This window comes from Orbicella faveolata, unplaced genomic scaffold (genome assembly GCF_042242905.1).
Source record: "Orbicella faveolata isolate gen_17 unplaced genomic scaffold, um_ofav_v1 contig_1, whole genome shotgun sequence".
Lineage (NCBI taxonomy): Eukaryota > Metazoa > Cnidaria > Anthozoa > Scleractinia > Merulinidae > Orbicella > Orbicella faveolata.
Genome location: NW_028301536.1, coordinates 14,370,838 through 14,387,921, shown reverse-complemented (window position 1 = coordinate 14,387,921; position 17,084 = coordinate 14,370,838). Strand labels below are relative to the sequence as shown.

The 17,084-nt window shown below is 38.6% G+C and overlaps 1 protein-coding gene across 1 annotated transcript in view; it reads left to right on the top strand.

The window, feature by feature from the left end:
- Window positions 1-17,084, top strand: part of LOC110061276 (uncharacterized) — a 42,672-nt gene that overhangs the window by 8,189 nt on the left and 17,399 nt on the right. Inside the window, exons 2-7 of the mRNA XM_089290958.1 lie at window positions 80-200; window positions 672-743; window positions 2,926-2,987; window positions 9,722-9,880; window positions 10,468-10,569; window positions 14,377-14,475. Coding sequence (XP_089147084.1) covers window positions 80-200; window positions 672-743; window positions 2,926-2,987; window positions 9,722-9,880; window positions 10,468-10,569; window positions 14,377-14,475 — 615 coding nt within the window. The remainder of the gene's footprint in view (window positions 1-79; window positions 201-671; window positions 744-2,925; window positions 2,988-9,721; window positions 9,881-10,467; window positions 10,570-14,376; window positions 14,476-17,084) is intronic.

Genomic DNA, 17,084 nt, shown 5'->3' with positions numbered 1-17,084 from the left:
AAAATTACAGAAATTATATAAAGAGAATGTTAATCCGGATTGCCGGAATAAAGTTGATTTTTGACGTGTTTTGTGATAGGCTGTGAATATCCGAGAGCTGTTGAACGGCCTCTCTTCCTGTTTGACTGAAGTAGAGTTGGTCGCCATTTGCAAAGAGTGTTCCAAGACGTTGCGGACCCTGGATGCGCTGGGAAGTTTGCGTAAGTGTAGATAACAATTAAAAGATAAAGCGGTCTTCCCAGGGGAAGAGGGGAGGGGGGAGGGGGAGGGGGGGGGGGGTCGGTTTATAAGACAACCGGTTAATAACAAGAAGCCTATCGTGCCAATCAGAGTTGGAAGCCACATGTACATGGTACTGTAATGGTTCTGTAATCGGTGCCGAATCAATTAATGATGGCTTCGTTTCTTTTGGCTGAGAATAGAATAATGTTTATTTGGTGAATGGCTTGAGTGCATGTAATATTTATGAATTGCTGACAGAGAGTGATGGATAGTTGACGTGAAGGAAAGATAGAAATGATTATTTGAGAAATTATGAAGAGGCTTCGGAAAAAAATTTGTGAGCTTCAAAGGGATCTCATGACTCCCGCGTTACTAAAGCGACGGTCAACCCAAGCAGTTCAGGTTATTAATGTCTCTTTTTTCAGCTTCTTACGTGTCTCTTTTTTCAGCTTCTTACGTGTCCCTGGAAACCGTAATCATCAACCCAAGTGGTACCATCAAGTTCAAGCACCTCAGCACAGGTTTGTACGCACTAAGTTTGCGACCTTTGGAAAGCGTTAAGTTCCCTGTTTGTTTACCGGGTTTAAACCGGAATCTTAAGATGTTCAGATGGAATATTATGTAGCTGGACGAAAGAGAGCTTGACTTCTGTCAACTTGTCGGGTTTAACGCTCTTTTGACTGTTACTTGCTTTCCTTACCGTGATGGAACAGCTATAAAAGATGAGCAACCAGACATGATTGATATGCTGTGCAACCTCGCCTAAGATCTTGCCATGCAACCTCTCCTTTTTACGAAACTCGTTGAGACGGTGTAGAAGAAGAAGGCTCTCTTCGAATTCGAGAACTAACCTCCTCGCATTGGGACAAAGATAATAAAAACATAAATCAAAACTGAAATTAGTTCAAGGACCAATATAAACAGCAAGAATCATTAGTTAAGATTCTTTTACGTGAATCAACAATGAGCACTTGTTTTCGCTGAAGTCGCATCAATCACTATGCACCTTGTTTATACCCAATAAATCCTTATAATAGCACCATGACTGTAGTCGCGATTGCTTGCCAAATTCACGTTTCCGACGATTGTTTTTTGTTCTACACTGAGAATTGGTCCATATTTATTTTACACAGAGAAATTTAATACTCAATTCAAAACAACAGAAAAAAATGCTAGGTCACCATACTCGTTTGCGAGAAAATGACGATTTACCTCTATGGCGAGGTCCAGCTGTAAAGAAAAAGCCGCCATTTTTTAATGCGCGCGCGCTATGCACGCGTTAAATTATGCGCAGTAGGGATGCGCAATGCAATACTGGGGAATGACCTTAAGCTCATTACTCACGTTAGCGTTCGAATCATTACAATCGCGTTTGAAATAGAATCTTAGATTTACACAACAATAGGTCCATTCTAGTTTGAGCTAAATTGGTTTTACTGTTTTCCCCTGAGTTGTTTTGCTCAGTCACTTTCAAGTTGTACTAAACAATGGCGAAGACTCTTTTCAAGCGTTGTTTGATAGTTCGTGCTCATTTCGATGGTGCAAAATCAAGAAGTATTTTTCACGTTGTTTGAAAGTGGAGCTACTTTTCAAAGGGGTTGAGTGTGAGAAGAGCACATGCTTCAGAAGTAACTGTGTATCAGCTTAGATCTGTTGAACGTTTGTTTGATTTGAAGTGAGGGTATTGACCTTAACGTTCAACAGCCAGTCAACACACGCTTGTTTTGATTAACCCATTATTCATTGATACTGCTTTTAGTGGCGTGTTTGGCCATCCGTTGATATAAACGTTTGAAAGAGGTTTCCCTTGTTTTGTATATTAATTAGGTTGTCAGTATGTTTATGTTTTATTTATGTACAGTATCTACACCTTTAGCCTGTTCATTTAAGGTAATTGTGACCTCTGACGCCATTTTACCATGGTAAGAACATTTTCCAGAGTAAGCATTCTGCAAAATTGCTAGCAGCTCTTCAAATAAGTTAGGTTATTTTAAACGGTGCCTGAAATCAAGGCTGTCTTTTGTTTAGCAAGGGGGATTAGCTGAAGAATTGTGTGCTAAAAATAACTTTCCCTGTGCACAAAGAGGGCACATTAGGAATGTATAAAGACGGTCCTTCCATTAGCGAGCTGGTAATTAGGTACAATCCTTATGCTCGCTGCAAACACAGACAAAGATTTCTTCACGATTCTCTTACGACTGGCTTCTCAGCTGACTTCATTCTAATGAACTGCACCCAAGCACTGCCAAGAAAACTTCTAGTTACGTAGTTACGTTATTAATGGCGAGATTTTGTATCTAGAGGCTGTCTTTTGATTCTAACTAATGCTTTTGTATTCTTCAAATCCTAATGTATTGTGCTTTCTCAAATCTCGTTTCGTAGACACTCTGCGCAGGTTCCGTCCGAGAGGTGCCCGCAATTTGTGAAGCTCAAAATGTCTTCAGTTTTTCATAGAAAGCAGCTCTAGACGTGATATTTATTTAATATCCATTTAACATCAAAACCATCGGCTATTCAACATTTTTATTTCAACGGTTGCGGCGTTTTCGTGTCTGGTGAGAGGCTTTATGATATCACTTACTAGACTATGTAAAGAAGTTTTTGAAACTCTTAATCTTGTTTAAGGTTGTGACATCAAAGACGTGTTAACTGACATGAGCTTATCAATCCGTTAATTGTTGTATGTTGACACTTGTCTTGTAGGAGTTTCTATTGATGACCTGTTCCTGGCTCCAGAATACTCTAACAAGTTTGCATCCGAGAAGGTGAGAAAATTTAGTAATTGTTGAGACATGCTCTTTGACAGTAATAGCTACATGGTCTGATACTCTCGGCTTCTCAACTGTTTTTGTGTAAATACAGTCGAACAAAATCCTTTAGAGAGAGACCCAACTGGAGATTGCTGTATATGAGGAATAGTTGTGTATAAAGTCAGGAACTGTCCTTGAAGACAAACTGTTTGTGTTGTGGATAGATAGTAGTTTGTCAGTATTGACTTAAGCGTCACATGGACCCAATTGTGTCGATATCCGCATAATAAAGAGCTCTCTGTATTTTGGAAGTAGAGTTATAAGAATTTCTCCTTACTGTGTGTACCGAGAGAACTTCCATGACAACAAAAATGGTGTAAGATGTAGCAGTGAAAGCTTCAAAATTTATCGACTCATCATGCATTAACAAACCATATATTGAAAAATTTGAAACGTTTAACATTGCCTTCGAGGCAAATGCAACTGAAAGACATATCATTTCGTTGAGGTCACCTATGAGTTTGTTGTGACACATCAGTGGCAACCATCGTATTGTCCAGTGCCACAGGAACTTCGAAACGCATGCAAAACAGCCAGTGAGAAACCCAGGCGTCTGGGATTGAAGAATAATTCGTATCAAGTCCGACACGGCTAACACCATTTGGTAGATGATTATGTTGTTAGATCATGTGTGATATGGACAATGACATTTCTTTGCATCAACGCAAAGTCAATTTAGCGTGATTTTCATCCGACGGTCGTTGTGATCGTCAGCAAAAAGGAAAACAACGCATGTGATTAACTCGTGGACCAAGGTATGTGCTTTGTCTTTTTCACGGACTACTAGCGAATCATTTTCATTTTAAGGAGAACTATAATGTTGTGTTCCTTATACGTTTCCTCTGAGTCGAGTGAATCGGGTCGAAAGCTGCAGCAAGTAAAGCTTAAAGCACACATCGTTCAATCGCGGTCGTTGTATTATGTATGAAGTGCTCTCCTTGGCTTCAGTTAAGCTGCTAGTTGAACTCATCATTCGATGTTGTTTTATAATTTTCGCTCTCGCTTTAGTTAGTGAAAAAGAAGTTTTTCTCAGTGTACTAACTGCGGTTTTTGTGGAAAAGATCTCCATCTTGCTAAGATATTGTGCTCAGTACTATGTAGTTATCTAATGCGCATATGGGATTTATTGCATCGACTCTTAGACCTCATGTATTTTGCAAACTTGTAGTCCCACTGTTTTTCCACCCAGCTCCACACGGAATACTCTCAAAAGAGCTGTGGCATTCAGTTTTCAAAACTTGTGTCGTGCGAAAAGTATCAATCAGTCTTGCGAGGTTTATGATTAACGAAGCGGAGGTCAGTCACTGAAACTTTCGTGCTTTGATAAACCACATGTCTAGACAGCTAAGAGGTAATTGGACTTCACTAATCCATTTTCTCTAACAACGTTCAAGCGCAGTTTGTCAAGTTACTGCATGCGTTTCCAGACATCTTAAAGACCTTGTTATATTTCTTAACGTTTGAACAACTTATAACTTCGATTCCCTACACAAACTTATGCCTACTTTTGATAAATGACTACAGTGGCAAAAACAATGACTTATTTCCTTAGTCAATGTACATTGCGTTGTTTCCAAACGTTTTGTGATAATTCTCTTCACAATTTTGTGCGTCGTTTATTAAATAAAACTGAACACTGATCCGGTCACGTTCTGCGATAGGCTCTTCATATTCGTGTGACATTTTTTCACAAAATAACAAATTTAAAAGAGCTACCCGGCCCATAGGGCTTAAGAACCGCGAACAAGGGTTGTATTGTCAGTTGTAATGACTGTACTACTTATTGATGATAAACCGTCTAATCTCTAAGTAATTGAGAATGTTCACAGTTATGGCAGAAAAATAGCCTTTGGCAAGCTTACGTTTTGAACCTGTAACTAACAACAAATAGTCTGTAAGCCCGATTAGAATAAGTCACGAGTTATGCTCATATTAAGTACACTTAATGAGTCATTTATCACTCTTTTCTTTAGTGTGTCTCTTTGCGGTTTTTGTGTCTGACGGTATTTTAGCAAATTGAACCAGTGTCGATCGATTAAGACATCGTCATAATCTGGAACAGGCGTGCATGTTATACCGTATCAGTTCTTGTAGTTCGTAATTCAAAATTCGTGGAAATTTTCCTTTAAGTTTGATCCCACCTGGGTAACACACTACCCCATCGTCTATTAGTTGCCAGGTTTTTGCGGAGATTTCATTGAAATTGTTTCAAACGTTCCTAAACAAGTAATTGAATGCTGAATATGGTGTCTTAAATAATAATAATATTGTTACAGGAAGCTCTCTCACCCACCTTTGATATACAGAGAGGCCTTTTCTGTCTTCCTTAGCTTTGCAAAGAAATATTAAAGAGGAGTTAGAGCATTTAAATATTGCTCGCTGTTACGGTTGAAAGGGTAACGTTTGTAAGGTTTTCAGCTTCGTCTGTTTGTCTGCGATCTGGCATGTCGCCGTGTAATGAAGTTTGATTGTGGTGGCTGGCTTAATAAGGCAAAATCTGTCACTTGTTCAGTGACTGTCCTTTGTCGCAATTGAAGGGTATAGTCGAACACTGAGATTCCTGTCGCTAAACGCACTCTTAATCAATTTGATTTCCCGTCCTAACCTTTCATAAATAGCGTCTCTCAAGTGCACACTTTTTTCCCGGCCCCAAGGATGTCGGTGTAACATATTGGCACGTGAGAATTAGCACCTATTGTATATTATATTTTGTGTACGCATATTTAAGTAGGATAGCACATTATGCAAATCTAGAAAGCACACACATCCACGCGGTGTGTATGAACAAGCAGAATAAGACTTCACACTGAACGTTTCTCTTCTAACTGTGAAACAAAGCGACAACTACACGAAGATGTCCAACAGAGTCATGCGGAAAGGGTTTTAATTACGAATGCTACAAAATGTAATTACACACAAACTCTCGGCTACAGATGATGTTAGATCCTCTGAGAGGCGTCTTTTCTTAGCCAACAGAACAATTTAACCAAGTGTCAGAAATTTCAAAGCTAGAGTATTTCAGCTTCAGGGTCAAACAAAACTCAGTATGTAGATTTTAAAAAACAGATTAAACCCCAGGCAACTTTGTCAAGTGTTGAAGTGAAAGTGAAATACTCAGTGTTTTGTTCAATAACCTGACAGTAGTCTTGCCTAGTAACTTTGATGTCCAGGGGCGCAACGTTTAAAATTCATTACGACAATCGTTCTATAATTGCTAAATTATTACGTATTTATTTACGCTGGTAAATAGGTTAATGAATCGCTGTTTTTCTTTCAGCTGAAACATTTCATCGTGCCAATTATATTTTATCCTTTTTGGAAAATAACAATTTTCTCGCCTATCGTCGCCTATAAACTCAGTTCACAAGAAACGTAAACTCAGCTGTTATTGTGCTGAATACAAAAGGCTCTTAATGACAATTAAAGCTGTATCTATTCGTACAATAAACGTAATACTGACTACGCGGTCTGATAATGGCTTTTAATTACTGTTCTGACGTCACTGTATATACAGAAACTTGCATGCAGCTGAGGCGATTACGTGCAAGTGCGTGACGTCATCGGCGCACGAAACTTTGTGTGGTCAGAGAAAATATCATTCAGTAGTGGCTCCTTACCTAACGCACTAAGTTTTGGTTGTATAACTACGAACAGTATAGGGGATTGATTTCCATTAAGTAATCCCGTCGACGCAAGAAGCCTTTGTATGTTTAGAGTAACGCACAACGTGTAGAGTCAACGCCTATGGGTGCTCAGTTGTTACATGACATAGCTATAAAACAAACTGATGGCTTTGTGCGTTGTAGAGGTTTGAGCAAAAGCTTGTTGCAGTAGACAGAGCAGACAACAATTTGAATGGATGTGCTTTTAGCTGTGGAAGCAAATTCGCAGGTATATAAGTCATTGAAAATGAAGCTATGAAGCGTTTCTTTCTGTATTTGTAACTCACAATTGCATTAAGTTTCAGCTATGCGCTATTTAAAATCTTAACAAGGCATGAGAAAATAGTGTAAGACGTTTCTTTAAAGTTAAGCTCAGAGACCAGCTCTAGTATACTGCGATCGCGATAAAGTGAAAAAAGCTAGCCCTGAGCCTGATCAGTACCGGATTTCTGCTCAGGATATCAATATAAAATCATACTTATAAGTCATGAGAATTTGGCAACTGATCACTGACTTTAACTTGTAATTCTCTTACTTGTGTTATTAAGTATTTAACGGGGACTCACAAGGAGGTTTACATGCTAGATGCCAGGTTTTTAAGATTGGGTAACATTTTCAGGCATTAAAAGGTAGAGTGGTCTTGAAATGTAACCATAAGAAAACAGATCTTTGTTTTGCTTTAGGTACTCGTTCTTTTGTTCCAGCTGGTCGCGCATTAGTTTCCTTTTCTTTGTGTAATCAAAAGGCATCACTGTGTGGCATAACAATAGAAGGCATTTGCGAGTATAAAAAAAGTCCGGCGGGCGTGAGTTCAAAATATTTTACATTCAAGAGTTAGAAGCAGCCGAACATACGGGAAAACCGTTTCTTCATACCTGTTTCAACTGCGAACGAAAAGGTTTGAAAGTACGTTCAATCAGGAACAGATTTCTTACACTGGACTTCGGATATCCTTGGGAATGTTTACTCGCACAACGAAACCATCAAATTTACATGATTTATTACACTTGATTTGTTTGTCTGTTTGACTAGTCAGCGCGTCCGTTTAAGAGCTCTAGAAGTTTTAAGGTTATGTTACTAACTTCTGAGATCTCTTGACGCATTTCTACGAAACTTTACCTTTGGAATACAAGCTAGTGTGGTAAGTGAACAGAAATCTTTACTTTCTTACACGTGCATCCTTGCCCTATTAAAAGAACAACCGGCGATTCGTTTGTAAACGTTATGTCATGTTTTGCCATCCTGTTGATGTTGTTAACATAACGTTGGCTTAGAAAGTGGCCGAGAAATCTTAAGTTTTCAGCCACTTCACAGCCGGCAGTTTACTTTTCGGTTATGTCGTGTGTTTGGTATGCCATGATATCAGTTACTTGTTTATTCGCAAATTATGCACTATCTCTTATTCAAAATATACTAATATAACCCTGTATGTCCTTAGGGAAATAACACAGCTTCTGTTTTCTCTTTCTCGATTGGGTGTAAATTGCGCTAACTATTATTTTTGAGACTGACATCAGTGAAAGCGTGACTTTCATGACCGATATTAATAGAAATAGACTTTTTGGTATTTAGTGTCGAGAACTTTCAATACAATTTACTTGAGTGCGTTGTTTCATTAACTGTCTCGTTTTCTTGATCACTTTGTTAGCAAAACAGCGACTATTGCTTTTCTTTTTTTTTGACGGAGTTAGCGAAGTTAGTGTTTTTTTTCCTTCTGCAATTATTCCGCTTATCAAGTTGTTTTTGTTTTGGCTTATACCACATCCGCCGTCTTTCTTCATCACGGAATCTCAATACACTCCCTGAGGTATTCCAAAAGTGTTAATCAGAAGTACTCAACACAAAAGTGGTTTTATTGCCGCCTTTAAGTGTTGTGGGGTCATAAGCAACGTAACAAGAGCCTCGTAATTCCAACTTTTGCTCTTCATACACTAAACCTCTCAGACACAGTGAATTCCACGGGCATTTTTGGTATTCATGAAAGTTCCTTTCTTAGCATCAGCTTTGTTTGTTCGTATCACAACGGTCAATGAATAAATTTGCAGCTAATTGGTTTTTCTCTAGAAATTTGTAAATTGAAATGACTTTAACTTATTGACCTCTTAAAAGATATTGCTCTCTTTGTGGGCGAATTGCGTGTGAAAATCTGCTACCTTTTGTTCTTAATTTTGGTTGTACAATATACTGTTATTTTCATCCTGTAATTTCTGGTGTCCGCTGGAGTGTAACATTACTAAAATATCAAGTCTATAATTCATACGGACGCTTTCAATACAGAAGTCAAAACAAATTTATATTGACGCACAGTGTGAACCATGGCCGGCTGTCATTTTACCTAACCCCACGATAATAGCTGCGACCCAAACTCCTTCGCTCTTACACTGCGGCTGCCAGTGTGCAATGCATTGGTGGCGGTTTGTTCGCCATTTTCCTCGTTCTACAAACCTTTGTGAGGCCTTTGTTAAACATAGCAAAATGTGGCAGAAGAGTCCCTACAAATTGCTCGTCTTACAAGGTGTCTACTGTTCATTGGAAAATAACTTACTTGTAGCTTGTCTCAATATGTCTTGTCAAGAGAGGATAAAAGGAAATATTTAATCATCGGCCCTCTTAAAGGCCTTATTTTCTCTCTTGACCGTTTATGATGTTTAGCATTTGTTGTGTATTATCTTGTACCTGGATAGCACGGCGTTTCGATCAACCAGCCTCAAAACTTCCTGGCGCTCAAAATCGAAGCATTTTACGTATCAAAACAAATATATGCTACTTAGGAGGGACTGGTATTGCTCACTCTGCCTCTCAGAGAAAAATTTTAACACTCGGAGGATCATGGGAAGGAGCCTCTTTCACATGACCCCGCAAGTGTTGTAATTTTATCTTCAAGAGATGACTGTGTACAAACCCGTAGGTACAGGTCGTGTACTTATAGTCACTGCTGACAATTTTGGGAGCCTGGTCACCAGAGTTTGTCCTATGTTTTCTTTTCCCGTTGCCTTGATAACTTACTGCTTTTTCATTTTATCACAGACATGTGTTTTCAGTCTGGCTGCCACCCTGTGGTCAGCGGCTGATTGGCGGTTGACAGAGGCAGAGAAACCATCATTAAGTCGCAGACTCCAAGAGCTGCTGGTATCTATGACAGAGGATGCCCAGAATGCCAGGCCAGGCTTATATGATGTGCTACAAGTAAGTTAAACCCTAGTCAACTTCTCTTGCTGTATCACTGGAACCAAGTTAACTCTAACCCGCGCCTCCATTGGTTGATGTATGTTTCCCGCGGAGACGAAAAGTCGAGGGAAGCATCGGTATAAGCACAAGACCTCGAATCTCGATGTTTCCCTCGACTTCGTCTCGGAAAACATCGACCATTTCCCTCTGGATCAGTCATTAAGTGTATCATATTCAATTGTTTTTCATGTATAACACTTTGAACAGCAAAGGTATGTGACAAGGTTTCTTTGCTAAGAGGAACAAAAAATATGACAGGTTTCTCCTTGGCAAATGTCCTTGAAGCTCTCAGTCTTCTCATTCAAAAGCTGGCGTATAGTGAAAAAGGAGGACAATTTTTCAAGGAAGTTACAAACTTGCTCGTGTGCTTGGCTTAACAAGAAATTACGAAATTCGTAATATTCTGACATTTTTTTGCTGCCCAACAAGTCCAGTAACAAATTTATTTTTGAAAACAAAACAAGTGTTGTTACTACCCACTGTCGCACTTTTACATTGCTCTTCTCCGCCCTTTGTAACGCAACATTTTTGTTTCTTTTTCAAAGACATGCGAATCCTTACAGAACGAAGGTGATATGACGTCACGAGAAAGATGCCAGGCTTTACTATGGGAGTACCAGGCTTCCGAGGCCATAGAAAAGGATGACGTGAGTAACCCGTGTAATGCGGTCATACTAGCCATGCAGCTAGCGTGTCTCTTTATTACGCTTCGAAGGCATATCATTTTCCTTTGGTCAAGTCACGGTTCTTACTTTCTGGAGACGCTTTCTAGCCAACATAGCCATGGCGAGACGAAGCGAGCCTGGTATGTTTCCGAAGCCGTTTCAAAAAGTGCGATAAGCCGGTAATTCACCCAAAAACGTATTGCTTTGATGAATCACTAAACTCTCAGAAATGACATTAAAGAAATGTATGGGGCTTGGTTAAGAGAATTGAAGTTTTTAGCTCGGGGCTGAAAGGCCTTACACTATATGCCTAACATTCTTTAATTCCAAACACAGAATTGTTCCTAAGCCGTACTCAAAAACAAGAATATTCAACTGATCTTCATGTGAATTAATAAGAGGCATTACTTATTTTCCTAGTTGTTCAGATAAACCACTCGTGGAATCAATCAGTTGAAAATACGTTGACCTTTATAAAAACTGCTGAAACCAGTTGAATAGAACTGACCCGAAACCAATTAATTCATTGGAATTCAAGGCTAGAAAAAGTTCATTTGGCTGAATGCTTTCGGGTAGAACTTGATATTAAGGGAAACTTAACATCTTGGACATGTTATTTCTAGGCATGTTTGGAAGTTACGCAGTAAAAGCAACTTGAGCGTGTAATTTGGGTTGTTTCAATCACGTAGCAATTACATTTTTAAACTATATGTCCAAATTCTTTCTTCAAGTCACTTCCCTCCTTTGTTTTTCCGATGTCGGTTCTTTTTCAAAAGAGATTAAAACTCAATTTCCTTGGTTTTATTACCCTCGAGGCATTTTGAGTCGCCCGTGTTTACTCATCGAAAGCGGTCTACATTCTTTCAAATGCAAAACGGCTTCGTGTTTTCTCATCGTGAGTTCGCTTTTGTTAGGAAGTAAGGAGTTAACATACAGCCTAATGTTACGTAATTGACGGTGAAACAATGTTGTACACGCAGCTATTTGAAGGAAAGCTGTGAACTTTTTCACAGTCTATTGAAAGCAAACAGGCCTCTTTGACGTGACATTCTCTGCTGGTCGGTGATTAAGAATTATAGGTTTTCTTTCATAGCTGACTTCTCTAAAATGTAAATATTTGTGTTTCTCGAGTGGTAATTAACAGTTAATATGATAATCAGGCACATTGCTCCGCCGTCGGCTTATCAACTCGCAATCACGCGACCAGTATACAAGTCTGTAACTTCGGTATTGCACGCGTGCGATGACACAATCAAAATTCGTCGCACCTATCGTCACTTCGCAGAGGACTAAAGATTATTGTTGCCTTGTCCAAAATAAGATGCGCGACCGACTGAAATTGGTAAGTTAAAACGCATTTCTCTACCTGTCATTCTCAATCCTCGAAGTCAGCCGTAATGGCCAGTGCCAATGTCAGCAGCACCTCATTCCAGAGATTTGCTCAGTTGAAATGTTTTGAAAACTCGGAACTGTTTCGAATCAGTCAATTTAGGGAATTTGCAAAGTACGGCAACTCCCACAACTGCAGTGATTTTCAAATCATTGAGTACTAAATGCATTTTCAGATTGCTTTCTAAATCTTTTGTTTGTTTCTTTGGCTCTAATAGACACTAAAAATTAGGATTGGTTTCAGGGGAGAATTAAATACTCCACAGGTGTTAAAAAGGGTATTATTCCCTTTATGTAACAATTTAAATGTACTGTGAGCTATTTATGAAAACAGATATCCATACAAGTAGGCTTTTACATGACTCTGTTGGAGACGATTGGGCAGAAATCAAATAATCATTTACCGTGGTATCAACACTTTAATTGCTTCCAAAACAATTATTTGCGTCGCATGAGTGATATCCTATCATAATGATGTACTTAAGATGCTAACTAGAAGGAATGTTAAGAACTCACTTTATTTTTTTCCCTTGTTACTCCTGTGTGACTTTTAATCTATGTTCATTTTTTAAATTTACATTGCACATTTACAGTAACGGCAAGCCTTTAACAAAAAAGCCTGGGGGAACGGGAAATTCGTTTGGCTGCGGTTTGCTTTAGCAAAAGATTAATCAATCACTCAAGTCACCGAAAGCGTGCAGCTATGTAACTTCACGGGTCGACTTAAAGTTTTTTTTCTATCAAATTCGTCGGAGAAGCTGCTATTATAGAAACCCAATCTGTGTATTACTGCCAAACTATTTACAAACGTCAGTTTGAATTAAACTCTTGTTTGCTATGGGGCAAGAATCATGAAAACAAATTGGATTGCAACCTCCTATTTATATCTTACCACAACATGAGGACCTGTTTACGTGGGGGTTTTTGTCAGGCGGCTTTTCAGGCAATTCATACAGCTATCAGTCCAGACGCGCAAAGTAGTAGCGATTTCCTGGCAACTTTCAGTATGAATTGGGGCCTTTCGCAGCGGTTAGCGTGAAGTGTACGTAAGTTCCATATATCTAGCTTTGCTACTTTGTGGCAAACAAAAATGTATCGTGGGAAAGACGAAGAAAAAAGGTGCAATGCGTTTTGTATCGGTATTTGTTTTCTTTGTTGCCGCAAAAAAAAAAAAATTAAGGATTAAGGCGTGAATTTCAATTCCACGGGGAGGGAAGCAGATATAACACGTGATCAACTGCTTAAATATCTCGAGGGAGATCCCAGACGAACGCTATGCCAAAGTCTTCTTTGAAGTCAGGTATTAGTCCCGTGCGCCATGTTGCGACAAACCACTCTTAGGAGCTGACGCCAAGGTAGGTTTTTTCGTTGCTCTCCAACTAGAAATCGTCTGCAAATCGCACCCAGATTCAAGCATGCTCAAAACAGCAGCGATTTCGTGGCGGCAAATCGCTTAAGCTCCATGTTCAAAGTCGCCGAAAATGACTTATGACCGCATAGTTTTCTATTGTTTTCATGGATTTCTAAGCATCGGAGGTTGCAATGATAGCAGCATCCTTTTGTTTTTCAAAAACCGCTGATTTTGTCGATTAGATAATCCAAAAATATGTATATAGATATTTTAGCACTCTAAAATGTCTAAAATATCGCAGTTTGACCACTTGCCGACGGAATATTAGACTGGAGAGACTGTGTTTCATCACAATTCTTAACACCAATAAGACAGTTGAAATCCCATGCTCAGAGGGAGGGGTAGTTTTGACAAACTTCGAGGTGCTTGGAAATATTTGGAAAAGAAGTGTTGAAAATGTGATGAAACAGGCCCGATGAAACACCTTTTTGAGTGTTTGATATATCTTCTCAATCAAAACTAAATCTAAGACAGAAACAGAGGAATAAAATCATAAGAGTCTATTATGCTAATTGAGAACACAATTGTAAACGCAGTTAAAAATCTTTAAGCCTGTTTTTTAATAGCACAGCATTGGCCGCTCAACACAATAATCACGCTTGAAAATGCACGGGCATTTAAGCAATATTTTGCTGAATGTAAATATGGCCCTCGCTGTTGTTGAGATGCCAAAGAGTTTCAAAAGCAACCCTATCAATCACCTAACCAACAACTCATCTTTCTAATATCGTAATATTCAGAACATTCGAGACCATAGCGTTTAATAATATTATCTTAGAGCGCAGCTAGTTTTTAAAGTCATGAATCATTTGCTGAATCTTAACGTCAGAGTAAATCCGCCAGGTAAGTGCAAAACGAGGCAGGTGTTTTGTTGACGGAAAGGTTCTGCTGAAGGGAGGTTTAACAGGTAGAATTTGCTGAAGAGCAGTAAAGAGGCATCGGTTGTGGGATTAAGATAACTTATATGATTCTCATTTTGTTTCCTATAGACCACAAAGAAAAAAACAGCAGAAGAGGATAAGAAGCATCACGACACTCTGATGGGGTCGATCTCTGTGGCGGCTTCATTCAAAGGCTTTCTTAAACAAGTAAGTTATGTTTTATTATCACTCACAGATTTTTGCAAAAACTCCTTCCCTCTTGTAGCAAAAACTCAATTACTCCTTTTAACCCTCGTGAGACAAATTCAAATTGCTAGGTCTTAATCGTGTCCCCGAGGTCTGCGGAGAGGATTTGCTTGTTTGCGTGATTAAAAAGCCGCTGATTCTTTCCAGCTAATTTGTAGAAAGTACATAAACAGCAGGTAAAGTTTGATCGTGTTCTGTTAGAAGCTTCAACTTATAATTGAAAAATAAATACGAGTGTAGTCTTTCAGTTCCTTACCTAATACTGTAACACCAACAAAATCAGAATCTATGGACACCAACAACCAAAATCCGATTGATGTTGTTGTTGTTTGTTGTCGCTTTCTAAAAAAAAACGTTTCATGACAAAGTTTCCAGCGCAGAAACGACACGCTTAGAAAAATGTAGCTTAAATGTGTCAAGGTCTCCGTTAGTAGTCCTTTTCAATCTTCTTCAGTCTCGGCTAAATTCTCATGGTGTGCTTACTTGAATTAGTTGAGGGAAGTTAAAAAGTATCAAGGAATTATTAACTGCTGGCTTGAAATAGCGAGGATGACCAACATTACCCAAGTTCAAATTACATGGAAGTTTATTTTTCGAGATATTAGACAAAAAAAACCCAGCTCCACATGAAAAAGCTTCTCAAAGATTTCATTTAAATGGTCTTACCCGGTAAGTAATAACTAATTTCTTTTTACCATAGTAGAATTCTGAAACGAACAGCATATTCTAGCTTCAAACCGAGTGATCCCGATAACTCTGAATGATTAAATGATAAAAATGGAGATATGTATCCTGAAATCATTTGCGTTCTATTTTTTCCGTATCTCTTATCAGTTGCCAAATGGACTTTTCGATTTTTAAGTAGTATTAGGTTGATGAAAGACTAGCCTCCACAAGCTTATGCCGTCTATTTATCGAGGCTCAATGAGATGTTAAGGTGTGACCCCGGAACTCAGCTCAGATTTACGGAAGGTCTTAAGGCAATTTTTATCTTTATCGTCGTCTCTATATTTCAATGGTTGTCTAATTCGCTTCCTTTGAGCCAGGCTACGTCCGTTTATCAAAGCTTAATGGACAATGAAAAAAATTAACCCAAAAATCCTGAAATCCGTTTTCCTCAGTAATTTCTTTGTGTTTTAGCTATTTACTGACAGACCATTCAAAATTATGAAAGCAAAGTGTTCATTAACTGATTCTTCTGATGTCAAATTGAAAATAGAATGAGAAAGTTGTTTGGATGAAGAGTTGAGAAATTAAAAACTTAAGAGCAGAAAACCTAGTTTTGTGGTCTCTTATGTGCTTTTCTCGGGGCAGAAAAAAAAAAACGCTGGATTCGGAATACAGCGGTCACACAGGCCATCGTTGGATTCAAAAGTACTTCAAGTAAGAACAACTTGAATTTAGTCATTCGCGGATGTCATATCGCCGTTTAGACGATAAAAACTTGCTCGAATCACGCTTTGTCAAGAGCAGAAGGGTTTTCTGACAGCGTTATGAATGCAGTGGCCTTCAAAACCGTCGGAGGACGTCAAGCCATTCGCCAAGCCTAACCGCCATGCGACATTTGTTTAAAATTTTAGTTATAACCTTGGCACTACAGTGAATTATAAAAATAGTTTCATTACCCAATTTTTGAAAGAAAATCAAATAATTTTCATTGTTTTAACAAAACACGACAGCTGGTGATGCAAGTGTGTGGCCCTAGGACAGTGGGGGTATCTAAATAATGTAGAGAGTGAACGTTTTCAATAGTTATTTCACGAAAGAGTATCTGGGATCATGTTTTGTTTTTAAATTATATAAATCTTGAAATACAAGTGACTGGCTGAAGTTCATTTTGTTGATTACTATACTAGCTCAGTGTAGCAATCGGTTTTGTTTGTTGAATTTTACAATCGACTTTTTTATTTAAATGTTTGTCTAACTCCAGATTTGTGTTAAATTCAAATGAACCAACTTGTCAAAACATTTCAAACTTCCGCAGGGGACATGCTACAAAGACTTTCCAATTTGCACGGTGTTTCCTCAGGTGTTTCTAATTTTCGGGTGAAACATTATTCATATATATTTTTTGAACTACACTATCCTACAGTGAGAATTTGCTGTGGACATCACATAACCTAAATAAGCTTTCATGTTTTACGTAGGTGGGTCTCTTAATTTATGACTTCCTTCTATTGTAAACGCCTCAAGGTAAGACTCCTGTTGACTTAAGTTAAACCTCGTATCTATTTGATCATCTTCAGTTAACAAGAATGTGTAAAAGATGTTTCTCTGCTATGGTCGGGTTATTCAAATTCTCTGATTCTCCGTTCAGAACTTTCACTATCTTACCACCTGTTTCGAGGATCAGTGAAGGTCCGGTTTGCACGAATTTTGATGCTTTGTAAACGATTCACTCGCAAATTCCGAACTCTTCGAATTCTTTTTAGAATTTTAGAGTCAACAATATACTTTAATTAACGCCATCTAAGATTCGAGGTGTATTAGCGATTACAGTCTCAATTCAAAGCCACAGGTTTAATAGACAAGCATGCGCGAAAATAAATAGCGGATAGCATAACAATAAA